The sequence below is a fragment of the Gigantopelta aegis genome, chromosome 9, assembly GCF_016097555.1.
Source record: "Gigantopelta aegis isolate Gae_Host chromosome 9, Gae_host_genome, whole genome shotgun sequence".
Taxonomy (NCBI): domain Eukaryota; kingdom Metazoa; phylum Mollusca; class Gastropoda; order Neomphalida; family Peltospiridae; genus Gigantopelta; species Gigantopelta aegis.
This window is the reverse complement of record NC_054707.1, coordinates 59,413,916-59,440,854: the sequence shown is the minus strand read 5'-3', so window position 1 is coordinate 59,440,854 and position 26,939 is coordinate 59,413,916. Positions and strand designations below refer to the sequence as shown.

Below are 26,939 nucleotides of genomic sequence, written 5' to 3'. Positions count from 1 at the left end.
ATGTATGCCAAATAATACAAACTGCCTGCCAGTGGTGCCAATAAAACACATGTATGCCAAATAATACAAACTCCTTGCCAGTGGTGCCAATAACATACTTGTATGCCAAATAATGCAAACTCCTTGCCAGTGGTGCCAATAACATACTTGTATGCCAAATAATATAAACTCCTTGCCAGTGGTGCCAATATCATATGTGTATGCCAAATAATACAAACATACATAAATACTGTTTATGTGTAATATTGCACATTTCACATTTCTGGGGTACTGCCAAAAGGTAAAACAGAAGACAAATTGCTTCTGGAAAGCTGAAGTCGTCCCTTTTATCTTATACATAGACTGAATGCCAATGTCGGTTTGAATGTCTATGTATATACCAAGGTATAGCACAGATTTGATGCATTTGGTGGTTTCCAATCTGTCTTGCAAATTTGTCTTTCTTATTTTGTCTTTTGTCTAACTTGTGTTATATCACTTGTTTCATAAACCTTTTTTGAGTTTTGGCATTACACCATTCACAACAGCACATGCTGACACAGAAACGGCCATTGTTCGTTGCAGCTAGGGCATATCTCGACCTCCTGATGATCTTCTTATAACCTACACCCTCCCACAAACCCTGTTTATTTCCTTTAATATGTACATGTGTACTATACTCTTAAAACAGTCAAATGTAGGCCTACACATGTACTGTAATCTGTAAGCAGTCAAAAGGAAATTGGATATGGTCATACTGCTACCATGAAGCAGTCATGTGCATTGTATCCTTCTCGACTGGTTAAACCTGCACTAGACAGAACTCTGTGGGTTTTGATGGCATACATTTGTAATATCTTCACATATTTTCTTCCTATGCCAATTAAAGGATCAGGTGTAAGAACAAAGGGAGTAATTAATGTTGATTTATATGGTCAATGGCCGGTATTCAAGTAAACGTTTTTATCATTTTCAGTCATGCTTACTCTAATTCTAATTCTGGTTCATATTTATCATTGAATTTACAGTTTGTTCACAAGATGGTTTATAGGATTATGTCATAATTTTTCAACAGTAAAGAGGTAGATTTGTTTCAATATTACATGTGTTCTAGTTACAAATTGTTCATACAAGCTGCACATGCTGACAAAATAGTGAAATACCATGATAACCTATATATATTGGGAAAAATCGTATTTTAGAGCACAAAATGTAGGAAGGACCTCTTTATGATGTCTATGCTATCTAAAAGTGTCATTTTTGTCCTGGCTGACTCATAGAACCCATATATTGATATATTACATGAGGGTATTTGATCTAAAAGCAACAATATGTGGCCACCATTTTTAATAAATTAAAAGTTCTGGTCTTAAAAAGTGGTCGTAAACAAAATATTCCACCAGATTTGTGTTTATTGATCAAAAGTGCCATACAAATGACAGGGCATAATTATAATTAGAACAAAATATTTATTTGCCCAAGCTTTTCATCAGTGGGACAACTTAAGTCAATACAATCCAAAGCTAACAGTGGGCTTAATATATCATTTATGTCACTTTTGTAACTTACTAAATAATTAGTTTATATTTACAGGCTTTCTTTGGCAATATTAGTAACACTAACAAAAGTACATTGTTGTATATATTTACATTTATGTGCGATTTTGGGGGAGTATTTGTACCCATTTTGAACAAAGGTGGCCATCTTGAATTTTCCTTTTCATCCATATATCTCTGAATGAATTTTTAAAGTCAGAGCACTGATAATTCCATGTATTTGTCCACTGAATTTTTAAGAATAGTTTGCCATTGTGTTTGCATCTATGTTATGGTGGCCATTTTGAAATTATGCAAATGAGCATATTTGCCCCACCTACATCAATGTACATTTTTGATATGTTGTTCAGGTAGGGTTCATTTCTGTTCCAATTTGTTCTAGGTCAAACCTTATTTTGACTGGACTAATTGCTAATGATGTTACATTCTAATGATGTCATTAGCTTTCCAGGTGTTATTTTCATTTGATCCCGAAAAAAGAATGTAATTAACCAATAACAATAGAGAACACACTCACCATCAGATTACAATATTTCATAATCCTTTAGTGACCTTTACTGACAAGTTCAATTAAGTTGATATAAAACAAAGAATTTAATTTCTTGGAGGGATTTATTTTAACAAATATAACATAATACATTTATTATACTGATACATGTGTAACATGTATTACATAAATATCATGTATTACACAAACATGTATTACACAAATTTAACATGTATTACACAAATTTAACATGTATTACACAAATATACATGTATTACACAGATTAACATGTACATGTGTATTACATAAATATAACATATTACTCAAACATACATGTATTACATAAATATAAGACTTTACATATCACATATTATGAGGTCTTAGTGTAAGCTTTGAGGATATTACTAACAACAAACCAGACATTTCATTTACATATTTTGTATAACAATTTTTTAAAATTAAGTTAATAAAACAACACTTGAGCAAGATATTGGGGAAAATTATATAAAATCGAAATGCCTGATACATTTGTCATATTTACAGGTAACAATCATACCAGTGAACTGCAGGTACACTAAAAACCACATAAAATCGAAATGCCTGATACATTTGTCATATTTACAGGTAACAATCATACCAGTGAACTGCATGTACACTAAAAACCACATAAAAACATGTCTACATTTTAAAACAAAGCATAAAGAAAACAAAAAGCTTATCTTCTTGGCACATTATGTTCACCAGATTGTCACCTAATTGACCATTTTTCACCTATAGCTAGGGGTTCATACAGAAATGTTTATACCGGCTTATTGTAGAACCTGATGCAGGAGGCTATAATTTTGATATACACAGATAAGAATGTTCTGGAATTTTTTTTTTTAATAATAAAACCCCACCTTGCAGTGTTTTAAAAAGTAATGCAGTTATGGGTTTTAATCAAAGATCAAGGACATATACTGTATAGGTTTTTTTAATTGGGTGTGGGTGCGTGTCAGGGCTGGCTCTGGGTGTGTACAAAATTTAACTAAATTATCTATTAAATTTCAAAAACTGCAGAAACCCACTATTATTTTCAACAAAATATGAATCATTACATAAAATTATTTTGCCAAATTAAAATAAAATTCGCCAGATGTGTTTAAAATTCGCAATTGGCAAATTTGGCAAGTACTTGCCAGGGCTAGCCCTGCGTGTGTGTGTGTGTTTGTGTGTGTGTGTGTGTGTGTGTTTGTGCGTGTGCGTGTGTGTGTTTGCATGTGTGTGTGTGTGTGTGTGTTTGCATGTGTGTGTGTGTGTGTTTGCATGTATGTGTGTGTGTGTGTGTGTGTTTGCATGTGTGTGTGTGTGTGTTTGCATGTGTGCGTGTGTGTGTGTTTGCATGTGTGTGTGTGTGTGTTTGCATGTGTGTGTGTGTGTGTGTGTTTGCATGTGTGTGTGTGTGTGTTGTGTGTGCATGTGTGTGCGTGTGCATGTTCGTGTGCATGTGTGTGTGTGTGTGCATGTGTGTGTGTGTTTGCCATTGTATTGCAATGTGTTTTAAATATGTGATAAGGCTGTATCTATAATTAATACAAATGAATATATGTTAATTTATGGAGTCAAACAGTATTGTACATGCATATTAAAATAGGATTAAAAAATTACAAATTAAATATGTAACCATAAGAACAATCGAGCATGGAATTATAAACTCATTAACACAGGTTGGCACATATTTCCTGTATTGTACGGTGGAGTTGGCAGGTTTTTAGTATATGCACTCATGACAGGCTTGCACTACAACAGCTTGCTTTGAATGTGCATGACAAACCACTTGAATTGGCACGTATAATTTAAATTTTTGAAATGCCCATCTTCACACAAAACCAAATTATATAAATATGGTTTTAAAACATACCCGTGATATAAATAATGTAACTATAGGTTAGCTTTCAATGAGGTTAGTTCAGATGTATGAAGATTGTTGAAAATGGACTGAAATTATTTTTTATTATCTTACATAATCATAGGTGTTAGAGGATGGTGGTGGTGGTGGTGGTGGTGTTTGGGAAAGAGAATGGTAAATGTTTGTATGAATGGAAGTTTGCTACTTGATAAAAATCTTCAAACCAACAGTGTGTATATATACATGTACGGTATATATTCCCATCCACAATTTTTTTTTATAGAAACGATCTATGCATATGAGACACACAAAGTGGCAGAATTACCAAGCAAACAATTAATAATTATGATGCCTATTAAATTAAAGGTCTTGGTATGTGCTGAGCTGCCTGTGAATAAATATATATAAAAGATCCCTTGTTGCTAATGTAAAAATAGCAGATTTCCTGTGAAGACTTTGTGTCACAATTACCATATATTTGACAAGCAACAGCCAATGACTAATATATAATTAATCACTAAACTAAAAAATCCCAAACAATTTAACACTACTGACCACCACTATGTTGTCAATTCTAGAACCGTCCTAATGGTCATTCAAGCGAGATCATCCCAACAAAAAACAATTTGTTTTGGACACCTCAGCACATTTTAAACTATGGCTATCTTGTATCTAACATATGATTAAAGAGATTATCCCGAGTTTGTAGCCTTTGTAAGATGTTCTAGACCAACAGTCTTTCTGCAACTAAAATTACATATTAAATACATTTTAGTTGTTTAGAATACCATTGTTTGTATATCCAATGTGTTTGTGGTCATAGCAGTCATTTTTCATTTTACTTCATAATTTACTCTCTTTTTTTTCCCCTATGTATAAAATTATCAGTAAGTAAAATCCAGTTCCAGCTGCTACAAACATTGTTTATAGAGACTAGTGATGTTCAGATGATCTATTATAATCGAAAATTAATTGGTTTGGCTCTACTGATTTGAGGACCAATTGTAAAAATCCATAACTGATTGTGTGGGAAAATTTTAACTGTAAATGCTCCCCTAGTTTAGATGATAAAATTGATGTGAATATGTTGGGTTTGTGGGGGGTTCATGTGTACATGAAGAAACAAGATGTTAAATAGTTAATAAAGGTAAAATTAGCATTTGTAGCGTCTTGGTACACGGTCCTTGTAATTCAAACCATTCTTGTGTTCATAAATTTCTAACTGATTGTGTAATCGAAAGTTGATCACTTGGTGCCAACCAATTATAACCAATGATTGATGATGAAATTGCAGACATTCACATCCTAAACAAGAAAATATCTTTAATGTGTAATTATTCTAGTCATCGAAGCAGCTCTGTATGTCGAAAACAAGTTATAATGACAGCAAAGTCAGGATAGTCTCTTTAAACATGAGATCTGTCTATAGTGACAAAAAGAAACCTGCAATTACCACATGCACTGCAGCAAGGGATCTTTTATATACAAGTTTTCAGACAGGACAGTACATACCACTACCACCGATATACCAGTCACGAGGCATTGGTTGTGATGAAAAATACCATGATGTATGACCCACTGCTCTTCAGGTAACTTCTCTACCACTGAGCAATATGTTTTCATTTCAAGTTATTTTCGTGCTTATATCCAATTAAGGTTTAAGCATGCTGTCCTGGGAACACACCTCAGCTATCTGGGCTCTGTCCAGGACAGTGGGTTAGTTGTTAGTTGGTTAGTGGTTAGTGAGAGAGAAGAGGATGTAGAGGCCTTACACCTACCCACTGAGCCCGTAAGAACTCACTCTGGGTTGGAGCCGGTACTGGGCTGCGAACCCTATACCTACCAGCCTGTAGTCCATTGGTTTAACCACTACACCACTGAGGCCAGATCGGATCGGAACTATTTTCTTGTGCCCCTATCCAAAAATGGTTCAGGCATGCCCACCATGGATCCATCTTCTGGCATCCCCAGTCCACAATTCCATGGCGGGTGAGGCCAGATGAGTGATGTGTCACCTGTTGATGCTGATATACAACCCACTGAGCACCAGATGACTGCCCATATATTACCTGCTGATCCTCCTGTCATGTACCATAATGGCTAGAAGTCAAGAAAATTCTCATAAAGCTTATCTAAGGACTCTTATAGAACATGGGTGACCAAGCGGAACGTTTTAGGTGTTTTATAACATGGATTCAATACATTTATCAGGTATCTTGACCTCACTTCACAGCTGGCTTATAAGAAGAGTTGATAAGCATGCAGTCATGATTTGGTCTTTATACCTTTGTTATTTATACCTCTGTGTTTAATAATATATGGAAATATCATTTTATGTTTGAATGAAATACCTAGGTTCTAACAAAAAAACACTTCCTTCGTATATTTAACTGTTTATCCAACCACACTTAAAAACCCATTTGAGGGTTTAATGCAAAAGGCCTGTGACACCTGTGTTAGATATTTGATTCACAAAACTTGAAGATCAAAGTATTTCTATAGATTATAGATAAGCCTAAACAATACTTGAACTTGTCTTGACTTCATTAAAGAGATAAAAACAAAGAAATAAGTCTAAAATAACATTTCCGAAAAAGAGAGTCAGATGAAGATTTTGATGCATCTTGGAAGTTGTGCCATTTAGATGCCAAATACTGGAACAGAAGGAATATTGTATCACTTAAAAGGAAAACATACTGTTTAAAAAACAATTAGTCTCTTTATCACAATTCATACAGGTGCCTATTTCACAACCAGAAATTAACTGAAATATTTTTTATAACAAGTTGACCATAAATTTAACTACATGCTCTTGATTACAAATACAACAAAACTTCTGCTTACAGATACAACAAAAACTGATACAAATGTCATTTATATCATGATTATAAAGATCAAGCTGACCAAATACCCCCTACCCCCCACCCCCCAAGTGTCTATAACAGTTAGTACTGTGACATCTGTCTAAACCAGACCCTGAACAAACTGGAATTCTATCAAAACTGGTCAAATTTCATGGTCCCGAATTTAAAAAATTCTAAAACTAGACCCTCTAAACACTAAATCCTGTCTGAATTGGATATATATTAGATCCCCAGCATAATCCAGTTTGGAAATGTTTCACTGTACATGCATTTGTCCAGGTATGTTGAGTTGTGCCCAATTTCCTTTAATCTAATGGTGTGTACATTCTATCAGGGAACAAAATGTGAGATAGTCCCTTCACATGATTTTTATCTTGTTAACTCCGTTAGCTGAATTATATTTCTGTAACGTAATCAATTACCTCGGTATTCAATCACTGTATCAGGTAACTATGTGTACAGAAATGTACATGATTAATAAAGGACAACAGTAACATATTTTTTAAAGTTTGGAGACCAGCACATTTTCATTTATGCCAGTGATGACATAGGTCTTTTAAAATCCAGACCTGGACTTCCATTCATCTTCATTATCTTTTGAAGTTTGCAACTTTTACTTTTATAAAGTGTAATGCTTTACCATATAACCAATTGGCTGTTCTTATCAATTTAAATTTTAAAATTTAAAAACTATTTCAAGCTAAGATTTACACATACAATGTTTTAAGAGGACCCCAACATTTTATCCATATTTATTTTTTTAACAAGTAGAATATGTTTCTTATTAAACATATTTGGTATACAAGCGCTTGCCATAAAATTTTTCCCAATTTTCTTTTTCAATGTTATAATGTCAACAATGCATAGTGCAAATACTTCGTAATACCATAAATATATGGCACAGTTTCATCTACATGCAATGTCTTCCTATTAACTAACCTTGGTATAACATATCACAAGGGTCCATTTGCTTATCATAATATACATGTTGCAGACAATCAAGAATTGGTGTCTAGTTAATAGTATCACAGAAACTAAATTTTAAAAAACCAATAGAATATAAGTATGTATTCTCTCAAATTTAACACACTGATCAAAACAATTTAGTAAACACAATAAATGATAATTTAACATGTCAGCTTGACCACCAAATAGGTATATATTTTGCCTACCAATAGCAGTTAAAAAAAGAAAGGATTATATATGCATTATGTCTTTCACAACACTGGCTTATTGTAGTTTGGCATTAATGTCTTGAAGAACTGTTCAAGAACACATTCTCCAAGAGAAGCACTGTGTGTAGGCTAATAGTCTCATCCATGTATTCACATGGGAAAAAGAATTAAACCTGATCCTTGCCGCTGACATTTCTCTGAATCTGCTTTATGATATTAAATTAAAAGTTCTTCGATACAGACAATGGTTCTCTGACACTGACATCAACTCTCTGACACTGACATCAATGCTCTGACATTGACATCAGCTCTCTGACACTGACACCAGCTCTCTAACACTGACATCAACTCTCTGACATTGACATCAGCTCTCTAACACTGATATCAACTCTCTGACACTGACATCAACTAACTCTCTGACACTGACATCAGCTCTGACACTGACACCAGCTCTGTGGCACTGATATCAGCTCTCTGACACTGACACCAGCTCTCTGACACTGACACCAGCTCTCTGACACTGACAACAGCTCTCTGACACTGATATTAGCTCTCTGACACTGACACCAGCTCTCTGACACTGACACCAGCTCTATGACACTGATATCAGCTCCCCAAAACTGATATCAGCTCTCTGATGCTGACATTAACTGCATGACACTGACACTGAAACCAGCTCTCTGACATTAACATCATCTGTCTGACATTAACATCATCTATATGACATTGACATCATGTTCCTGATTTTGACACCAGCTCCCAGATTCTGACACCAGCTCTCTACCACAGACTATGTCTATCTGAACTGACTCGAACTGACACCAGTTATTTGACACTGACAGCTCTTTGACACTGACAACAAACCTGTCATGTTTCTGTATCTTATTAAGTGCTGAAGTAGCCATAATAAAGCAAAGTAAAATGCTCACAATTACTTCTATGGGTTTATACTGAAATGTGTTTACATCCAAAATGTGTCTACATCCGAAGTGATTTCATGTTTGCATCCTTGATATACGTTACTGTCAAGGTTTATCTTCACAGTTCTTGACCCTTACATGAGCTAGCAAGCTGACTTTGATTGCTGTAAAATGTCACCCAGTCTCGTATTCACACAAAGTCATGGTGTACAAATTCTGGTGTTCTCTAAAACCTTTTTGACTAGCATACAATCTAAAAGCTCCTAAAAGCTATCTATTCATGTTTAATCATTTTCCAATATTCTTTCACCTTCTGCTTTTGGCAACAGATTTGCTCGTCGAAGGTCAACTAAAGTGTCCCAGAATTCCGTTGGTGATATATTCACAAAGAAGCTGGCTTCTGTCTCTGGACTGATCCAGCGAACACTCTCATCTATTGTCAATACATTCTCGGGAACACTTGACTTCCTGGAAATGAAAGAAAGGCAATGTTTAGATGTAGCACAAACCAGCCTCAGCCTTGAACCTTAATTGGATGTAAGCACAAAAATAACTAATATTAATAAGTAGACGTAGCACAACCAAGTTAGATTATTTTTATTTATCTATTTTATGAGAATATTAGCTAGTGCAAAATAATATTACTGCATTTTTGTACCACTAAATTATACAGTATTTGCAATTTCTTGCTTGGTTAAATTATCAATTATGGAAAATCCAATGTATTTTGGTCATGCTTGAGTTTGTAGTGGCTCTAAATTCATTTTATGACAAAACATTAAAGGTACATACCTTAAAAACATTAAAGGTACATATCTTGAAAACATTAAAGGTACATACCTTAAAAACATTAAAGGTACATATCTTGAAAACATTAAAGGTACATACCTTGAAAACATTAAAGGTACATATCTTGAAAACATTAAAGGTACATATCTTGAACACATCAAAGATAAATATCTTGAAAACATTAAAGGTACATATCTTGAACACATCAAAGATAAATATCTTGAAAACATTAAAGGTACATATCTTGAACACATCAAAGATAAATATCTTGAACACATCAAAGGTACATACCTTGAACACATCAAAGGTACATACCTTGAACACATTAAAGGTACATACCTTGAACACATTAAAGGTACATATCTTGAAAACATTAAAGGTACATATCTTGAAAACATTAAAGGTACATACCTTGAACACATCAAAGATAAATATCTTGAAAACATTAAAGGTACATACCTTGAACACATCAAAGATACATATCTTGAAAACATTAAAGGTACATACCTTGAACACATCAAAGGTACATATCTTGAAAACATTAAAGGTACATACCTTAAAAACATTAAAGGTACATATCTTGAACACATTAAAGGTACATACCTTAAACACATCAACGATACATATCTTGAACACATTAAAGGTACATACCTTGAACACATTAAAGGTACATATCTTGAACACATCAAAGGTACATATCTTGAAAACATTAAAGGTACATACCTTAAAAACATTAAAGGTACATATCTTGAAAACATTAAAGGTACATACCTTGAACACATCAAAGGTACATATCTTGAAAACATTAAAGGTACATACCTTAAAAACATTAAAGGTACATATCTTGAAAACATTAAAGGTACATATCTTGAAAACATTAAAGGTACATACCTTAAAAACATTAAAGGTACATATCTTGAAAACATTAAAGGTACATACCTTGAAAACATTAAAGGTACATATCTTGAACACATCAAAGGTACATATCTTGAAAACATTAAAGGTACATATCTTGAAAACATTAAAGGTACATATCTTGAAAACATTAAAGGTACATATCTTGAAAACATTAAAGGTACATATCTTGAAAACATTAAAGGTACATACCTTGAACACATCAAAGATAAATATCTTGAAAACATTAAAGGTACATATCTTGAACACATTAAAGGTACATATCTTGAAAACATTAAAGGTACATATCTTGAAAACATTAACGGTACATACCTTGAACACATCAAAGATAAATATCTTGAAAACATTAAAGGTACATACCTTGAACACATCAAAGATACATATCTTGAAAACATTAAAGGTACATACCTTGAACACATCAAAGGTACATATCTTGAAAACATTAAAGGTACATACCTTAAAAACATTAAAGGTACATATCTTGAAAACATTAAAGGTACATACCTTGAACACATTAAAGGTACATATCTTGAAAACATTAAAGGTACATACCTTGAACACATCAAAGATACATATCTTGAAAACATTAAAGGTACATACCTTGAACACATCAAAGGTACATATCTTGAAAACATTAAAGGTACATACCTTGAACACATTAAAGGTACATACCTTGAACACATCAAAGGTACATACCTTGAAAACATTAAAGGTACATATCTTGAAAACATTAAAGGTACATACCTTGAACACATCAAAGATACATATCTTGAAAACATTAAAGGTACATACCTTGAACACATCAAAGGTACATATCTTGAAAACATTAAAGGTACATACCTTGAACACATTAAAGGTACATACCTTGAACACATCAAAGGTACATATCTTGAACACATTAAAGGTACATACCTTGAACACATCAAAGGTACAGATCTTGAAAACATTAAAGGTACATACCTTGAACACATCAAAGGTACATACCTTGAACACATTAAAGATACATACCTTGAAAACATTAAAGGTACATACCTTGAACACATCAAAGGTACAGATCTTGAAAACATTAAAGGTACATACCTTGAACACATTAAAGGTACATATCTTGAAAACATTAAAGGTACATATCTTGAACACATTAAAGGTACAGATCTTGAAAACATTAAAGGTACATACCTTGAACACATCAAAGGTACATATCTTGAAAACATTAAAGGTACATACCTTGAACACATTAAAGATACATATCTTGAAAACATTAAAGGTACATACCTTGAACACATCAAAGGTACATACCTTGAACACATTAAAGATACATACCTTGAAAACCATAGGCAATTGTTTAATATAGGTCAATTTGTTCCATGTTAGATTATTGGGAAATGGCCTAGAGTTTAAGATTGGTTAGTTACTTCATACAGGTAACTTTGTATTGTAAGTTTTAAAAAAACCATACCATTTTAAGTTGAGGAATCTAAAAATGAAACTATGCAATCTCAACTGTTGACATGACAACACATTTCTTTATGGAGTTCTTTTTCCTTCATGTCACCAAATATTATGATTTTAAAGTAAAGCATACAGTACATCCCATCAAACAAATAGCAGACCATTAATCCGTCATAAATATTCCATAATATATACACTGAAACAAAATAATAGTTTAAAGAAGAATTCTGCAGAATTAAGTATCTTGTGTACGGATTCGGAGAATACAGAAATAATTTGGGATGTAACATTCATGTTCTTTAAAAAACTAAAATAATTAGAAACTAAACAAATTTCAATATATAAATTTAAAACTTTTTGAACATGCATTGAAATGAACATACATATTTGCCAATTTTGATGCTGTAGCTGTCTAAAAAGTAACACCTTTTGTCTCCATCAAAGTAAGAGAAAAAAGACACAAACCATGGACATAACGCTAGAAGTTTAAGCATTCGGGCTTGACAATATGGCACCACGTCATCACTAGATAAAAGTTCTTCTCCAGCTGGATTGATTATGAGCATTCCAACTCTGAAAGAGTAAACAAAATACATACACGTTTCTCTCCTTTGTTGAGAGAGACAGAGACAGAGAGAGGGAAAGAGAGAGAGAGGGAAAGACAGAGAGAATGAGAGAGACAGATAAAGAAAGACAGAGACAGATAGAGACAGACAGAGACAACGAGAGAGGGGTGAGAGGGTGAGAGAGAGAGAGACAGAGAGAGACAGAGACAGAGAGGGAGAGAGAGAGAGGGAGGGAGTGAGGATGAGAGAGGGTGAGGTAGGGAGATAAAGGAGTGAGGGAGAGTGATTCATTCATTAGTTAATTCCATGTATTGTGAGACAATCTATTTTAGATAAGATAATTTTGTTAAAACATTTTGGAATTATTGTATATTTATCTTTTTTGTTTGTTAATTTTTTACTCTCCCAAATACACCCACCCACCCAAAACCTATCCACCCACCCACCCATCCACCCACCCGTACCCATCCATCCATCCATAGAACTCACCCACCCACCCATCCACCCATCCACCCACCCATCCATCCATCCATCCATCCATCAATCAATCAATCCGTCGGTCCGTCCATCCGTTCGTCCGTCCGTCCGTCCATCCATCCATCGATCCCATGTACTGTGAGGGAGATCCTACCTCAGCAATGCCTGTCTTGGTGTTGGTCTATTCTCCGGCTCATCCAGCACCATCTGTTTCAAGATGTACCTCAACCCCACACCTAACACCGATGGAAGTTCCGGGATTGCAGATTCCTCATAGTGAGGCTGGTCAACAGAGGAATGTGGGAAGGAATTGTCATCAATCACAGGAGATAATAAAGCGTAGAACATTCGCCCCACAGCAAATATGTCGGATTTCAAATAAATCTGGTCCAATGAAACCTACAAGAAAAAGAATACCTCATAAGAAAAACCTGTGGTTATATAGACAAGTGGTAGTTAAAAATCACAATATTATATCTAAAGTTGTATCCTTGGGATATATTGTAAACAAAGTGATGATATGGTCACAAAATTGAGGTAAATGTGTATTTCATTTACACATTTTGGGTAAGAAACATAACACAAATTTCAAAACTTACAAACCAAACATTTTCAGAATTTTTTTTTTTTAAATATTGCATTAAGCATTTACAATTGTTTTCTTTAATAAAATAGTTGGTTTCAAAACCTCAAACCATTTAAATGTTCAGTTATTTTAAATCTTTATTTTTATTCTGTTTCCAAGTAGTGTAAATGTGGGGCTTTTTCATTCACTTTACATCATAGACCGAAAGGTGATATCCTGCATTTAACTGAGTTGCATGCATGTAATCTAATTAAAATTAGCTCCACTATTACATGTGGATCTAACAGCAGCCAGTTGGAGCTCATGTCCACCAATCAAAACCTTACTTGCAGAATCATGCCAGTGATTTAAAAATAATTTGAAAACATTCCGAATTATCCTGAGGGTATACGATATGTTTCATGTGAATTACGAATGCCTTATTTAGACTAGCGGAACTAATTTTAATCAGATTGCTAACAACACTGCGTAGTCTCCAATGTCCAGGTAACATTTCGTCTGTAAATAATAATTTAAATATTGACCAATCATATTTCGCCTTTTATAACGTTATTTGGGAGCATACAAATTCTAAAAATATCGGGCGAGTCTATTTTAGTGGCCGCAGTACAGCGAACCATACCAATACGTACGAGATGGGTTATCAGTCTTCAATTTTACATTAAAAATTATTTATTTATTTATATATATATAAAAAAAAACTAAATTAGTCTTCAGTTTTACATTACAAATTATTTATTTTATAAAATAAAACATGTTTGAAGGCATTCGTAATTCACACGAAACATGTATACCCTCAGGAAAATTCGGAATGTTTTCAAATTATTTTTAAATCACTGGCATGATTCTGCAAGTAAGGTTTTGATTGGTGGACATGAGCTCCAACTGACTGCTGTTAGATCCACATGTAATAGTGGAGCTAATTTTAATTAGATTGCATGCATGTCTGATAAGAGGACAAAATAAAATTTGTCTGATTCAGGTTAAACACTTAAATATAGAAATTTAATACAACTGACTACAAGGAAAAAGTAACCTTTGTAAAATTGTTCCTTGATCTAATATCACTTACTAAAAAAATTTTGTTTTGTTTAATGACACAACTAGAGCACATTGATTTATTAATCATCAGCTACTGGATGTCAAACATTATCACTTACTGAGTAAGGTAAAGATCCTGGAAGAGTTCTATTGAACCGAGACACTTCTGGCGCCCACGCATGAGCATTGCCAGCACAGGCCTGGGAATGGTCCGAGAAGGGCAAGTTGCCGCCATCACGGTTCCGTAACGACCGCGCAAAACCAAAATCACCCAACACGGGCCTGAGACACTTATCAAGAAACACATTATCTCCCTTGATGTCCCGGTGCACTATCCGCATGTCTTGTAAAACACACAACACCTCCAACAACTGGTACAGCAGATTCAGCAGAAACAAGTCAGGAAGACCGAAACTTGGCTCCGGACACGCGGTCCGCTGGGTCACCATGAACGACTGCAAAGTCTGAGGGAATGTCTCCATGACAATGAACGTGGTGCGTCGAGCCATCTCGATTGGAACATCCAGGTTGTGTGGTATCAGAAGGTTCTGGAACTGAAGGAAGTTCTCCGTCGAGCCCTGGTAGTGATGAAGGACCTTGATGATGTTCGGGTATTTGTCGAGGAGGAGAGGAACGTGGTACTCCATGCCGAAGTTGCGTATCAGGTGACCGTCCAGGCTGTAGCCATCACTGTGCTGGTCAAAGTCCATGTTTATTAGGTTGATCATCATCTGTCGGACAAAAAGAAAGGTATTTGGTTTTGGTTTTTTAAAGGCAGGTTTGTTTCCTTTTTTTCTTTCATTAATTTTTTTATTAGTGTAGTACATTGTAAGATAATGATTCAAGACACCTCAACTTTCACGTTACCAATGATTTGGGGTAATAAAGGTTTTTAAAAAAAAGGTTTATCTACAAAAGGTATAGTCGCACAGGTTACATTCCTTGAAATATACACTATATATAGAGGATAATAAACATGTTATTAACAGTCAGTTATTGTCGGTTATTGTCCCAAGTGAAATCATTTCTATTTGTCATGAGATTTAGTGTGTATCAAATGAAAAATAGTTAGTCTAAAAAAATATTGTGAATTTTAGGAACCTGATATATATATATACGTGTAATAATAATATGAAGGTGAAAAAGTTACATATATAAGATTTTTTCTGGACCTATAGGGTGATTGTAGTAATAATAAAAAAAAATAATAATAAAAAAGTTGACCTACCCTACCTAATTATTTTTTTTCAACACATCCCCAGAAAAGTTTTTTTTGTAAGGCCTTATAAGTGCCTAATGATGAGGTAATAAATTCTTTTTAAAAGTCAATCTTCCCTATACCTAATTTTTTTCTGCACATTCCTGGAAATACAATTTTTAAGGCCTTATGAGTGCCTAGTGCAGTAATAAATGTGTGTATGTTCCTTTTAAGGCCTTATGAGTGCCTAGTGCAGTAATAAATGTGTGTATGTTCCTTTTCAGGCCTTATGAGTGCCTAGTGCAGTAATAAATGTGTGTATGTTCCTTTTCAGGCCTTATGAGTGCCTAGTGCAGTAATAAATGTGTGTATGTTCCTTTTCAGGCCTTATGAGTGCCTAGTGCAGTAATAAATGTGTGTATGTTCCTTTTCAGTTAATGAAGAAGAAGAAGTTTGTTTTGTTTAACGACACCACTGGAGCACATCGATTATTTAATCATCAGCTATTGGATGTCAAACATTTGGTAATTCTGACTCGTAGTCATCAGAGGAAACCCGTTACATGTTTTCTAATGCAGCAAGGGATCTTTTTTATATGCACTTTCCCACAGACAGGAAAATACATACCACAGCCTTTGTCCAGTTGTGGTGCATTGGTTGGAATAAGAAAAAACCCAATCAGCTGAATGGATCCACCGAGGTGGTTCGATCCTGCAACGCAAGAACCTCAACCGAGCACTCAACCGACTTAGCTAAATTCTGCCCCCTCTTCAGTTAATGCTCGCTATCATAAACTGTGTTGTAAAAATCTTAAACAGAAAAAAATAAATGTTATTTTTCTGATTTAGAACTACATGTACTAGTATGTACATGTAGTTATTCAATTATGTACCAACATTTCAACCAGAAGGATCTGATGACTTCTTCAATAAAGTACTTTTCAGGATCAATAAAACAATTATAGTCCATCCCACAGCAAACACCTTTTTTCATACTATAGTATTTACTACAAGTAATTTATTTCTGAGCCGATTGATTTGTAAATTGCACACAAAAATAGTATTTGTTTATTATTTCCAAAACACTTTTAATTTTCTTCTTAAATCAAACCAAACTGAAGTTATTTACAAAAAACATTTTTATAGAATGATGGTATTATAGGCTATATATTTTCGGGTGATATATTATTAATGTTAAGCTATTTACATGTAGTACTAGTAGCAGGTCATCTGTCATCCAATCCTGCTTTGAAGGGCTGATCTGAAGTCCACCAAAATATGATCTTTGTGTGGGATTGTTTTATTGTTCATTCAACAGTAGTGTAAAATGCAGCTTTCAGATGTCAAAGATCATGTGTTACTTATACAATTTAGTGCACAGCATTAAAGGTCCATTATCATAGTTACAAGTTACATATTTTTTACATATTTTATTATTTTTACACAGTTGTGATAAATATTAACTGCAAATAAATTAATTCATAATCTTGTACAATTTAGTGCACTGCATTAAAGGTCCTTTATCATAGTTACGAGTTCCATATTTTGTTATTTTTACACACAGTTGTGATAAATATTAATTGCTAATAAATGAATTCATAATCTTTGCATAATTAACTCGAAAATATTTTTAAATGCTGCTACTGGGCATAAACAGTGGTTTCCCTAATTAAGAATGTTTGGCTGAAAATAACACCCCAAAACAACAATAATAAAAATAAATCCATAAAAACTATGTCATATTTTCTGGCTGAATCCATGGTGGTATTCAAATTTTTCCATCTCATAAATACTTTTGATATATAGGCTTCTTTTTGTCTTCTTTTTTGTTCAATTGACTGCCACAAATCATGGGTAAACCATATATAGGAAGCATATATAATTTGAGTTTAATTGTGTGATGTCATACATTTAACCTACAGGTTGTACATCATCTACAGATTTTCAAAATAAATTCTTCTAGTACATCAAATTATTTGCTTCTAATTTTTTATAGACATGTAGTTGAAGGTATAATTTTTACATTTTAAAATAAATATTAATAGGGATCTCAGACAATTGCCATTTGGACATTAACTGGTGCAAGGGCAAAATTCCAATGGATAAAACCCTATCCGACAAAACCCCAACCTCTTATTTAGATCTAGCCATTTAAGGGGAGCATAGCTATCACTCTCATTCGTCCCCATCACATCCCCTGAAACAAGTTTTAGGAGAGTAAGTTTTAGCTCCCCTTATATGGTATTAATATGGCAACAGTGGCGTAGGGTGGGCGGGGCCACCGGGGCAGTTGTCCTGGGCGCAAAATTCTGGACTGGTGGAAGGGACTCGGGGAGTGCTAACAGTCCACTGGTTAGGGGGCGCAATACTTGCCTTGCCCCAGGCTACATCACTGTATGGTAATATCTTAAATGGCTCCCCATAATCTAAGTTAGGTGAGTGATTAATCATTCTTCTCAATTTGTTTTATGTTCAGGTCTGCTTATTTTGAAATGAGCACAAAATCCCAAGCAATTTTATACAAAGCAAGTAAAAGTATTTATCATTGCACAGGTTATGTTTACACATTACATCTGTTTAAACCTGATACCAACACCTTCTAGGAATTATTGTACAGTCGTGCAGGCTGGCTGGCTGGCTGGCTGGCTGGCTGGCTGTCTGGCTGGCTGTCTGGCTGGCTGGCTGGCTGTCTGTCTGTCTGTCTGTCTGTCTGTCTGTCTGTCTGTCTGTCTGTCTGTCTCTCTCTCTCTCTCTCTCTCTCTCTCTCTCTCTCTCTCTCTCTCTCTCTCTCTCTCTCTCTCTCTCATTAACTTAAATTATGCTCACCTTTAGAATATATGGCTTTCCACGTCTCTTTATTTGAAATATTAATGAGCAGGAACCATTGCGAATCCCTTCCGATATTTGATTGATGGGATGATCACAGATCAACTCGTAATCTTTTCCCATAATCCATTCTTCATTGTCTGCATCCAGCTTTACGTTAGCACCAGAATTCATCCACAGTTCCTTCAACTGCATTTGCAGTGAAGCGACCATTTTGCCCGTATCACACCGATTGCTATTTTGATACAATAGGTTAACAAATTTCCTCAGATGTTCATGCGTGACACCATTTCCTCCGACACTAGTCTGACCTCGACTCATCACAGCGAGCGACAGCTGCTGTCTCTGTTCCTCATTCTGTATATGCTTACGATACTGCTGTTGCCGTAGCAACCTTTCCTTCATCAAGAGTTGCTTCACATTTTGAATTTCCTTCTCCTTCATTTGTAACAAATGAATCAGCTCTGAGATCTGGTGTTCCAGTTTACATTTTTCCTTTTCAATATTGGTAACAATTTCGTGGTATTTAACCAGTTCCAGCTGAAGACTCTCGGCGTAATTTTCAATAGCTTCACTAGACTGATTTATTGTTCTCTGAGGAACCGGATGGTTATGGGTGACCATCATGTCTGAGGGTCTGATCTGAATCTGTTGCGAGTCCAAACCTTGATGGAAAGCCAAAGGTACTGACAGAGACTCATTATTGTATGAATAACCACAACCTGCCAAGGGATAGAGAGTAGACGGTATTCCATTAGACCTATCTACAACAGAGCTCCGTAAAACAGGTCCATCTACTTCATCAAGATTTTCTTTATTGGAAACGTTACCATTGTGCACAACACTTTCGTCCTCAAAACTTTCTTGTTGCTCCATTATTTTACCATAGTTATCACAGACACAGCTTAAAGGATTTGGACTGTTGACGGGGTGTCGATTTCGGTCCTGTTTGGTAATAGCTGTGTTTTTCTGAAGCACGGAACTGTGAATGTCATTTGAGCCAACATATATATTAGGAACGAAAGAGCTATCCACTGATTTACAACACTGAGGCCAGGAGGTTAATGGTGAATGACTGGTCGAGTCCACTAACCCAGAAGATGGCTTTATTTCGGGAAGTGATGAGAACTGCTGAAAATCTATACAAGAAATAAAACAAATCATTATCAACATGATAGAGAGTAAAAGATACACCAGTGATGTGGAGTAAGACCGTGAAGATAGCTGAAAGACAGGATGGTCTGCAAGAGTGGGGAAGCAGTCAGATGGGAGGAGCTGCAAGTAAGAAGATCTACTAGAGTGAGAGGAGCTGCCAGTGGAAGGATCTACCAGAGTGAGAGGAGCTGCAACTAAGAGGATCTACCAGAGTGGAAGGAGCTGCAAATAGGAGGATCTACTAGAGTGGGAGAAGCTGCAAGTAGGAGGATCTACTAGAGTGGGAGAAGCTGCAAGTAGGAGGATCTACTAGAGTGGGAAAAGCTGCAAGTAGGAGGATCTACTAGAGTGGGAGGAGTTGCAAGTAGGAGGATCTACTAGAGTGAGAGGAGCTACAAGTAGGAGGATGTACTAGAGTGAGAGGAGCTACAAGTAGGAGGATGTACTAGAGTGAGAGGAGCTACAAATAGGAGGATCTACTAGAGTGAGAGGAGCTACAAGTAGGAGGATCTACTAGAGTGAGAGGAACTACAAATAGGAGGATCTACTAGAGTGAGAGGAGCTACAAATAGGAGGATCTACTAGAGTGAGAGGAGCTGCAAGTAGGAGGATCTACTAGAGTGAGAGGAGCTACAAGTAGGAGGATCTACTAGAGTGAGAGGAGCTACAAGTAGGAGAATCTACTAGAGTGAGAGGAGCTGCAAGTAGGAGGATCTACTAGAGTGAGAGGAGCTACAAGTAGAAGGATCTACTAGAGTGGAAGGAGCTGCAAGTAGGAGGATCTACTAGTCAGTAGAAGCTAGGATGTGCTAGAATGGGAGGAGCTGCAAATGGGAGGACCTGCTAGTGCAAAGAGCCCTAATGTACTAGAGTGGAAGGAGCTGCAAGTAGGAGGATCTACTTGAGTGAGAGGAGCTACAAGTAGAAGGATCTACTAGAGTGGAAGGAGCTGCAAGTAGGAGGATCTACTAGTCAGTGGAAGCTAGGATGTGCTAGAATGGGAAGAGCTGCAAATGGGAGGACCTGCTAGTGCAAAGAGCCCTAATTTACTAGAGTGGAAGGAGCTGCAAGTAGGAGGATCTACTTGAGTGAGAGGAGCTACAAGTAGGAGGATCTACTTGAGTGAGAGGAGCTACAAGTAGAAGGATCTACTAGTGGAAAGAGCTGCAAGTAGGAGGATCTACTAGTCAGTGGAAGCTAGGATGTGCTAGAATGGGAAGAGCTGCAAATGGGAGGACCTGCTAGTGCAAAGAGCCCTAATTTACTAGAGTGGAAGGAGCTGCAAGTAGGAGGATCTACTTGAGTGAGAGGAGCTACAAGTAGGAGGATCTACTTGAGTGAGAGGAGCTACAAGTAGAAGGATCTACTAGTGGAAAGAGCTACAAGTATGAGGATCTACTTGAGTGAGAGGAGCTACAAGTATGAGGATCTACTAGAGTGAGAGGAGCTGTCAGTAGGAGGATTTACTAGAGTGAGAGGAGCTACAAGTATGAGGATCTACTTGAGTGAGAGGAGCTACAAGTATGAGGATCTACTAGAGTGAGAGGAGCTACAAGTAGAAGGATCTACTAGAGTGAGAGGAGCTACAAGTAGGAGGATCTACTAGAGTGAGAGGAGCTACAAGTAGAAGGATCTACTAGAGTGGAAGGAGCTGCAAGTAGGAGGATCTACTAGTCAGTGGAAGCTAGGATGTGCTAGAATGGGAGAAGCTGCAAATGGTAGGACCTGCTAGTGGGAGTAGCTTCCAGTGCAAAGAGCCCTAATCTAGAATTGAAAAAATGGAAGTGACTTCTCCATTCCCAAAAGAAGGGGGAAAAGTTTGATAAAAAAATAGATGAAGTGAACATTTATTTGTACATTTTTTGTTATGTTTCACCATGTTCTAGATTAATTCAGTAAGATACTTGTATAAAAATTAAAAAAAGATTTTCCATTCAAAAGTTTCGATACAAGATAAATTTATAAAACGGTTTGAAAATGTCTTTATCACTAAAATAAGACTGAATAGGTATGTAATAAATGTACTTACCATTAGTGTATTTGTTAAGGAGATTTGCAATCTGTGTATGACCTCTAGACAAAGCCTCCTGCAGTGGTGTTTTGCTTGAGCTGTTTTTGATTAACGGGTCAGCACAAGCCTTCAACAAAATGTCAACGATATCTAGGAATCCTCGGTATGCACCAAGATGGAGTGGAGTATCCCCTCTCTTGTTCTGTATGTCAAGCTGTGCTTTCCTGAAAATTAAAGTTAATGACAAAAATAAGTCGATAAACTTTGAGCTGTTATATATGATTTATTATACCCGGTATTTAGATTGTATGACAGTCGATGTCAGATACTTCAATAAAATACAATTTTAAAAAAAAGGTGACATTATTGAAGACAAATCACAACAGGGATTAAAGAACGTTATATTTGCACATTTCAAACTATATTCATACTGTTTTTAAATTATAATAATTATTTTCATCATTGGGGAATTTTATGACGGTCACAAATTTAGTATATGGGTAATTCCATGTCAATTCAACTCACATCATCATCACCAATTTTCTTTTCAAAGATTGACATAATTTGATATATTTATACATTGTAGAACCCAGATTACACCTCTTTCTGAAAATTATTTTTTAGAGATATGGGTTAACTTATTCTTTACTAGCTTGACATAACTTTAAACAGCTGTATCTCCATTGCAATTTCACCTAGGTGTTTATACTGTACTATTTTAGAGTTAAATTTGAAGCATAATGTTTTATTCCACTGAAGTAAAAGAAACAAAACCTACACCTCCAGTTAAAAGAAACAAAATCTACACCTCCAGCTACAAGAAACAAAACCTACACCCCAGCTACAAGAAACAAAACCTACACCTCCAGCTACAGGAAACAAAACCTACACCTCCAGCTAAAAGAAACAAAACCTACATCCCCAGCTATAAGAAACAAAACCTACACCCCCAGCTATAAGAAACAAAACCTACACCCCCAGCTACAAGAAACAAAACCTACACTCCCAGCTACAAGAAACAAAACCTACACCTCCAGCTACAAGAAACAAAACCTACACCTCCAGCTAAAAGAAACAAAACCTACATCCCCAGCTATAAGAAACAAAACCTACACCCCCAGCTACAAGAAACAAAAACCTACTCCCCCAGCTACTAGAAACAAAACCTACACCTCCAGCTACAAGAAACAAAACCTACACCCCCAGCTACAAGAAACAAAACCTACACCCCCAGCTACAAGAAACAAAACCTACACCCCCAGCTACAAGAAACAAAACCTACACCCCCAGCTACAAGAAACAAAACCTACACCCCAGCTACAAGAAACAAAACCTACACCCCCAGCTACAAGAAAGAAAACCTACACTCCCAGCTACAAGAAAGAAAAACTACACCTCCAGCTACAAGAAAGAAAACCTACACCTCCAGCTACAAGAAACAAAACCTACACCTCCAGCTACAAGAAACAAAACCTACACCCCCAGCTACAAGAAACAAAACCTACACCCCCAGCTACAAGAAACAAAAACCTACACCCCCAGCTACAAGAAACAAAACCTACACCCCCAGCTACAAGAAACAAAACCTACACCCCAGCTAAAGAAACAAAACCTACACCCCAGCTACAAGAAACAAAACCTACACCCCCAGCTACAAGAAACAAAACCTACACCCCAGCTACAAGAAACAAAACCTACACCCCCAGCTACAAGAAACAAAACCTACACCTCCAGCTACAAGAAACAAAACCTACACCTCCAGCTAAAAGAAACAAAACCTACACCCCCAGCTATAAGAAACAAAACCTACACCCCCAGCTACAAGAAACAAAACCTACACCCCCAGCTACAAGAAACAAAACCTACACCCCCAGCTACAAGAAACAAAACCTACACCCCAGCTACAAGAAACAAAACCTACACCCCCAGCTACAAGAAAGAAAGCCTACACCCCCAGCTACAAGAAACAAAACCTACACCCCAGCTATAAGAAACAAAACCTACACCTCCAGCCTGTTTGGCAGTAGCAGATTTTGTACCCCAAAGCAAAATGTACATTTTAATCTAGATATCAATAGTGTAGCTATGGTAGTGTAGATTTGATGATTGATAAAAAACGTTATCTGATTCTCAACCCTATTCCACTTTGCCATATATCTTCAACTATTAGTCAAACTTTGCAAGTTCATATTGTTAATTATGCCCAGTATTTATATTCAAAAACAAGTATGTTAATTTGACAAAAAGTGTAAAATAGATATACTACAAAGAAATTCACAAAAAACATTTGCTTAAACCCTTTCTACCCTGAGAACCACTTTGAACCAGACTTTCTCAATCAAATAAATAGTACACCGACAAAACCTATTTTTGATGCAAGAGTTAATATCCTTACCAGTTAATGAGCAACCTGACGCAGTCAGCATGCCCTCTGTCACAAGCGGCATGCAGTGCAGTTGACCCCCACTTGACCTGCGCATTCACATTACACCGCGCCTTCAGCAGCGTTTCGCAGATTTGCTGATGTCCGAGGCACGCAGCCCAGTACAGAGCTGTGGCGTTGTCCTTGTCAGTGACGTTCACGGAACTGCCAGACTCTAGGAAGGTCTCCACATGTCTACTGTAACCATTCTTGGCTGCAGAAATGAGATCAGACATTTTAACATCACTGATGCTTAATGGACCCTGTGTGACATCGTCATTACACCTGACGTCACTTGATTTCTTGTTTTTAAGGACATTTTCTACTGTTGGTTCCTTGAAGCATCACATCTTTAGGAAACATCTTCAGGTGTCTGTAAAATATTTTTAAAAAATAAAGTTCAAATATTAGTGTTGCTTCCAATGCTGCCCTTCATTCATTCACTTCAATTTATATTTTCAAACTTGTATTCAATTAAGGTTCAAGCACACTGTCCTGGGCACACACCTCAGCTATCGGGGTTGTTTGTCCAGGTCAGTCAGTTAGTGGTTAGTTACAATGTATTAGTGGTAGAGAAGAGAAGTCGGTGTAGTGGTCTTAAACCTACCCACTGAATCGTTAAAACTCACTTTGGCTGGTAGCTGGTACCGGGCTGTGAACCCAGTACCTACCAGCCTTATGTCCGATGGTTTTAACCACAACACCACCAAGGCCGGTGTCTAGCTGCCCTGTTGATGCCTGAACTTGATCCATTTACCTAAAATAATCTACACCAGTGTCTTATCAGTGGCATAAAGATTAGCTCAACACTTGTGGTCTATATACATACATGTACTAGAATTGCTTCTCAGTTTTTAGCATTTGCTTCCTGGTTAAAATCTAAGAAGCAATGATGAAATTTGAGACAGAAGAACTGTTTAAATATTTACATACCATGAAATGTTTTTTTGTGCAGCACTATAATATACAAATAACATAACTGTTCTACATACTATTATTTGATCAAGTGAATTTTACTAAATGTGCAGTCTGACCTGTGTTAAGCAGTCACTTGATAATGCACCAAAAGGTGGCCTCTAAATACAGGTGACTGTGTGACTTTTACTTGAGGGAAATAAACAGCCTAATTTCTCAACTCCTTCTCAATTTGTAAAGGTATATTCACAAATCTTTCCTTTAAAGTGAAACTGAAAGTACAAAGAAGGAGAAATACCCAAATGTAGTCAAGGGTAATAATAAGCGGTCTTTATATACTTGGGTGGGGAAAACACATGGACTAATTTCTCAAGTTGTCATCGGTTTGTCAATGTGTATATATAGTAACAGAAAAACCTGTTGAAGTGATGTTTTCCTATCATTTCTAATTCGGCATGTATGTCTTTACATTTTGACATGAGACAGCACCATTTTAAACGTGGGTTGTACAGTGACTCGCTGTATCACCTGGATGACCAAAATACAGCTGGTATGTCATAATGAGTCAACATCATGGGGTTTCACAGGAAACAAGTAATATGATATTGTATGCTTAGGAACTTCTTTTTCTTTCAATTGTTTATTATATCTCCCAAAATATAGGAGATGTCAGGGATGGGGAACCCTGATTAATCACTTTAAACTTTTTCATCTTTTTTTTTTTCATTATGGAAAAATACACAAGTGTTTTAGAAACAATATTTTGGGGGGTGGGTTTTTTCTTCAATATAGACACCTGACAAGATACATTCATTGCTACACACACTGTGACCATGCATCAGAAACTTAATGCTAACAATTGTGTATAGAGGTGTGGACCAGGTACCATTTGTACTTGGCAACATAGCAGCCAGGATTTCAATTCTTTTGGCATTAAAGCAATACATATTATATTGAATACACTTACAAACATATATTTTGGTTATTTGTGTGTGTGTGTGTGTGTGTGCGTTTGCATGTGTGCATTCATGTGTGCGTGCATGTGTGTGCGCACGTGTGCATGCATGTGTGTGTGTGTGTGTGTGTGTGTGTGTGTGTGTATTATGTGTGGGTGAGTGGATGTAATAAAACTATTTTTTGGCCTCTCCGAGTCATGTTTAAAAAGAACGATAAAGTTAATGACAATAGACAAACTGCTGTCCACCCCTCAACATACATGAATTTGTAAGCAAACCTGGTACTGGCAAGTAGATATATATGTATGAATATACATGATGTATTTATATAGTGTATGTATGTCAGGTTTGAATGGTACAAACATAGATACATTGTATTAACATGCTGGCACAAGGAATCAAATATATTGATAGAATTTACAAAGCCTGTTTATCTTAAATACATGTGTTTAATCATTGTAAATGTGTGTAGTTACACATGTGTAAGATGTGAACAGGTGTTTAATCATTGTAAATGTGTGTAGTTACACATGTGTAAGATGTAAACAGGTGTTTAATCATTGTAAATGTGTGTAGTTACACATGTGTAAGATGTAAACAGGCTGTGTAAATTCGGCCCCATATGTTTTGGAATAAAATCGACCAATTGCTATGAATATTTTATTAATACAATGTGTAATAATTAAATTTCTGTTACATTCATTACAATACAACACCATGTCGTTGGTCCAGCCGTGGCAACATAAGATTGTTCATATCTCGATG

At 36.0% G+C, this 26,939-nt stretch overlaps 1 protein-coding gene across 3 annotated transcripts in view; it reads right to left on the bottom strand.

Annotated features, from left to right (window-relative positions):
* Window positions 1-5,672: 5,672 nt before the first annotated feature.
* The window catches only part of LOC121381011, a 40,931-nt gene continuing 19,664 nt past the window's right edge, over window positions 5,673-26,939 (bottom strand). For 2 of the 3 annotated variants that reach the window (XM_041510085.1, XM_041510084.1), the window contains exons 2-8: window positions 24,277-24,676; window positions 21,900-22,105; window positions 18,716-19,854; window positions 14,812-15,423; window positions 13,220-13,464; window positions 12,488-12,595; window positions 5,673-9,337 (exon numbers count right to left, since the gene is read on the bottom strand). In XM_041510085.1, coding sequence (XP_041366019.1) covers window positions 9,154-9,337; window positions 12,488-12,595; window positions 13,220-13,464; window positions 14,812-15,423; window positions 18,716-19,854; window positions 21,900-22,105; window positions 24,277-24,539 — 2,757 coding nt within the window. In that variant the 5' untranslated portion in view covers window positions 24,540-24,676 and the 3' untranslated portion in view covers window positions 5,673-9,153. The remainder of the gene's footprint in view (window positions 9,338-12,487; window positions 12,596-13,219; window positions 13,465-14,811; window positions 15,424-18,715; window positions 19,855-21,899; window positions 22,106-24,276; window positions 24,677-26,939) is intronic. The other variant, XM_041510086.1, reaches the window with a different exon arrangement.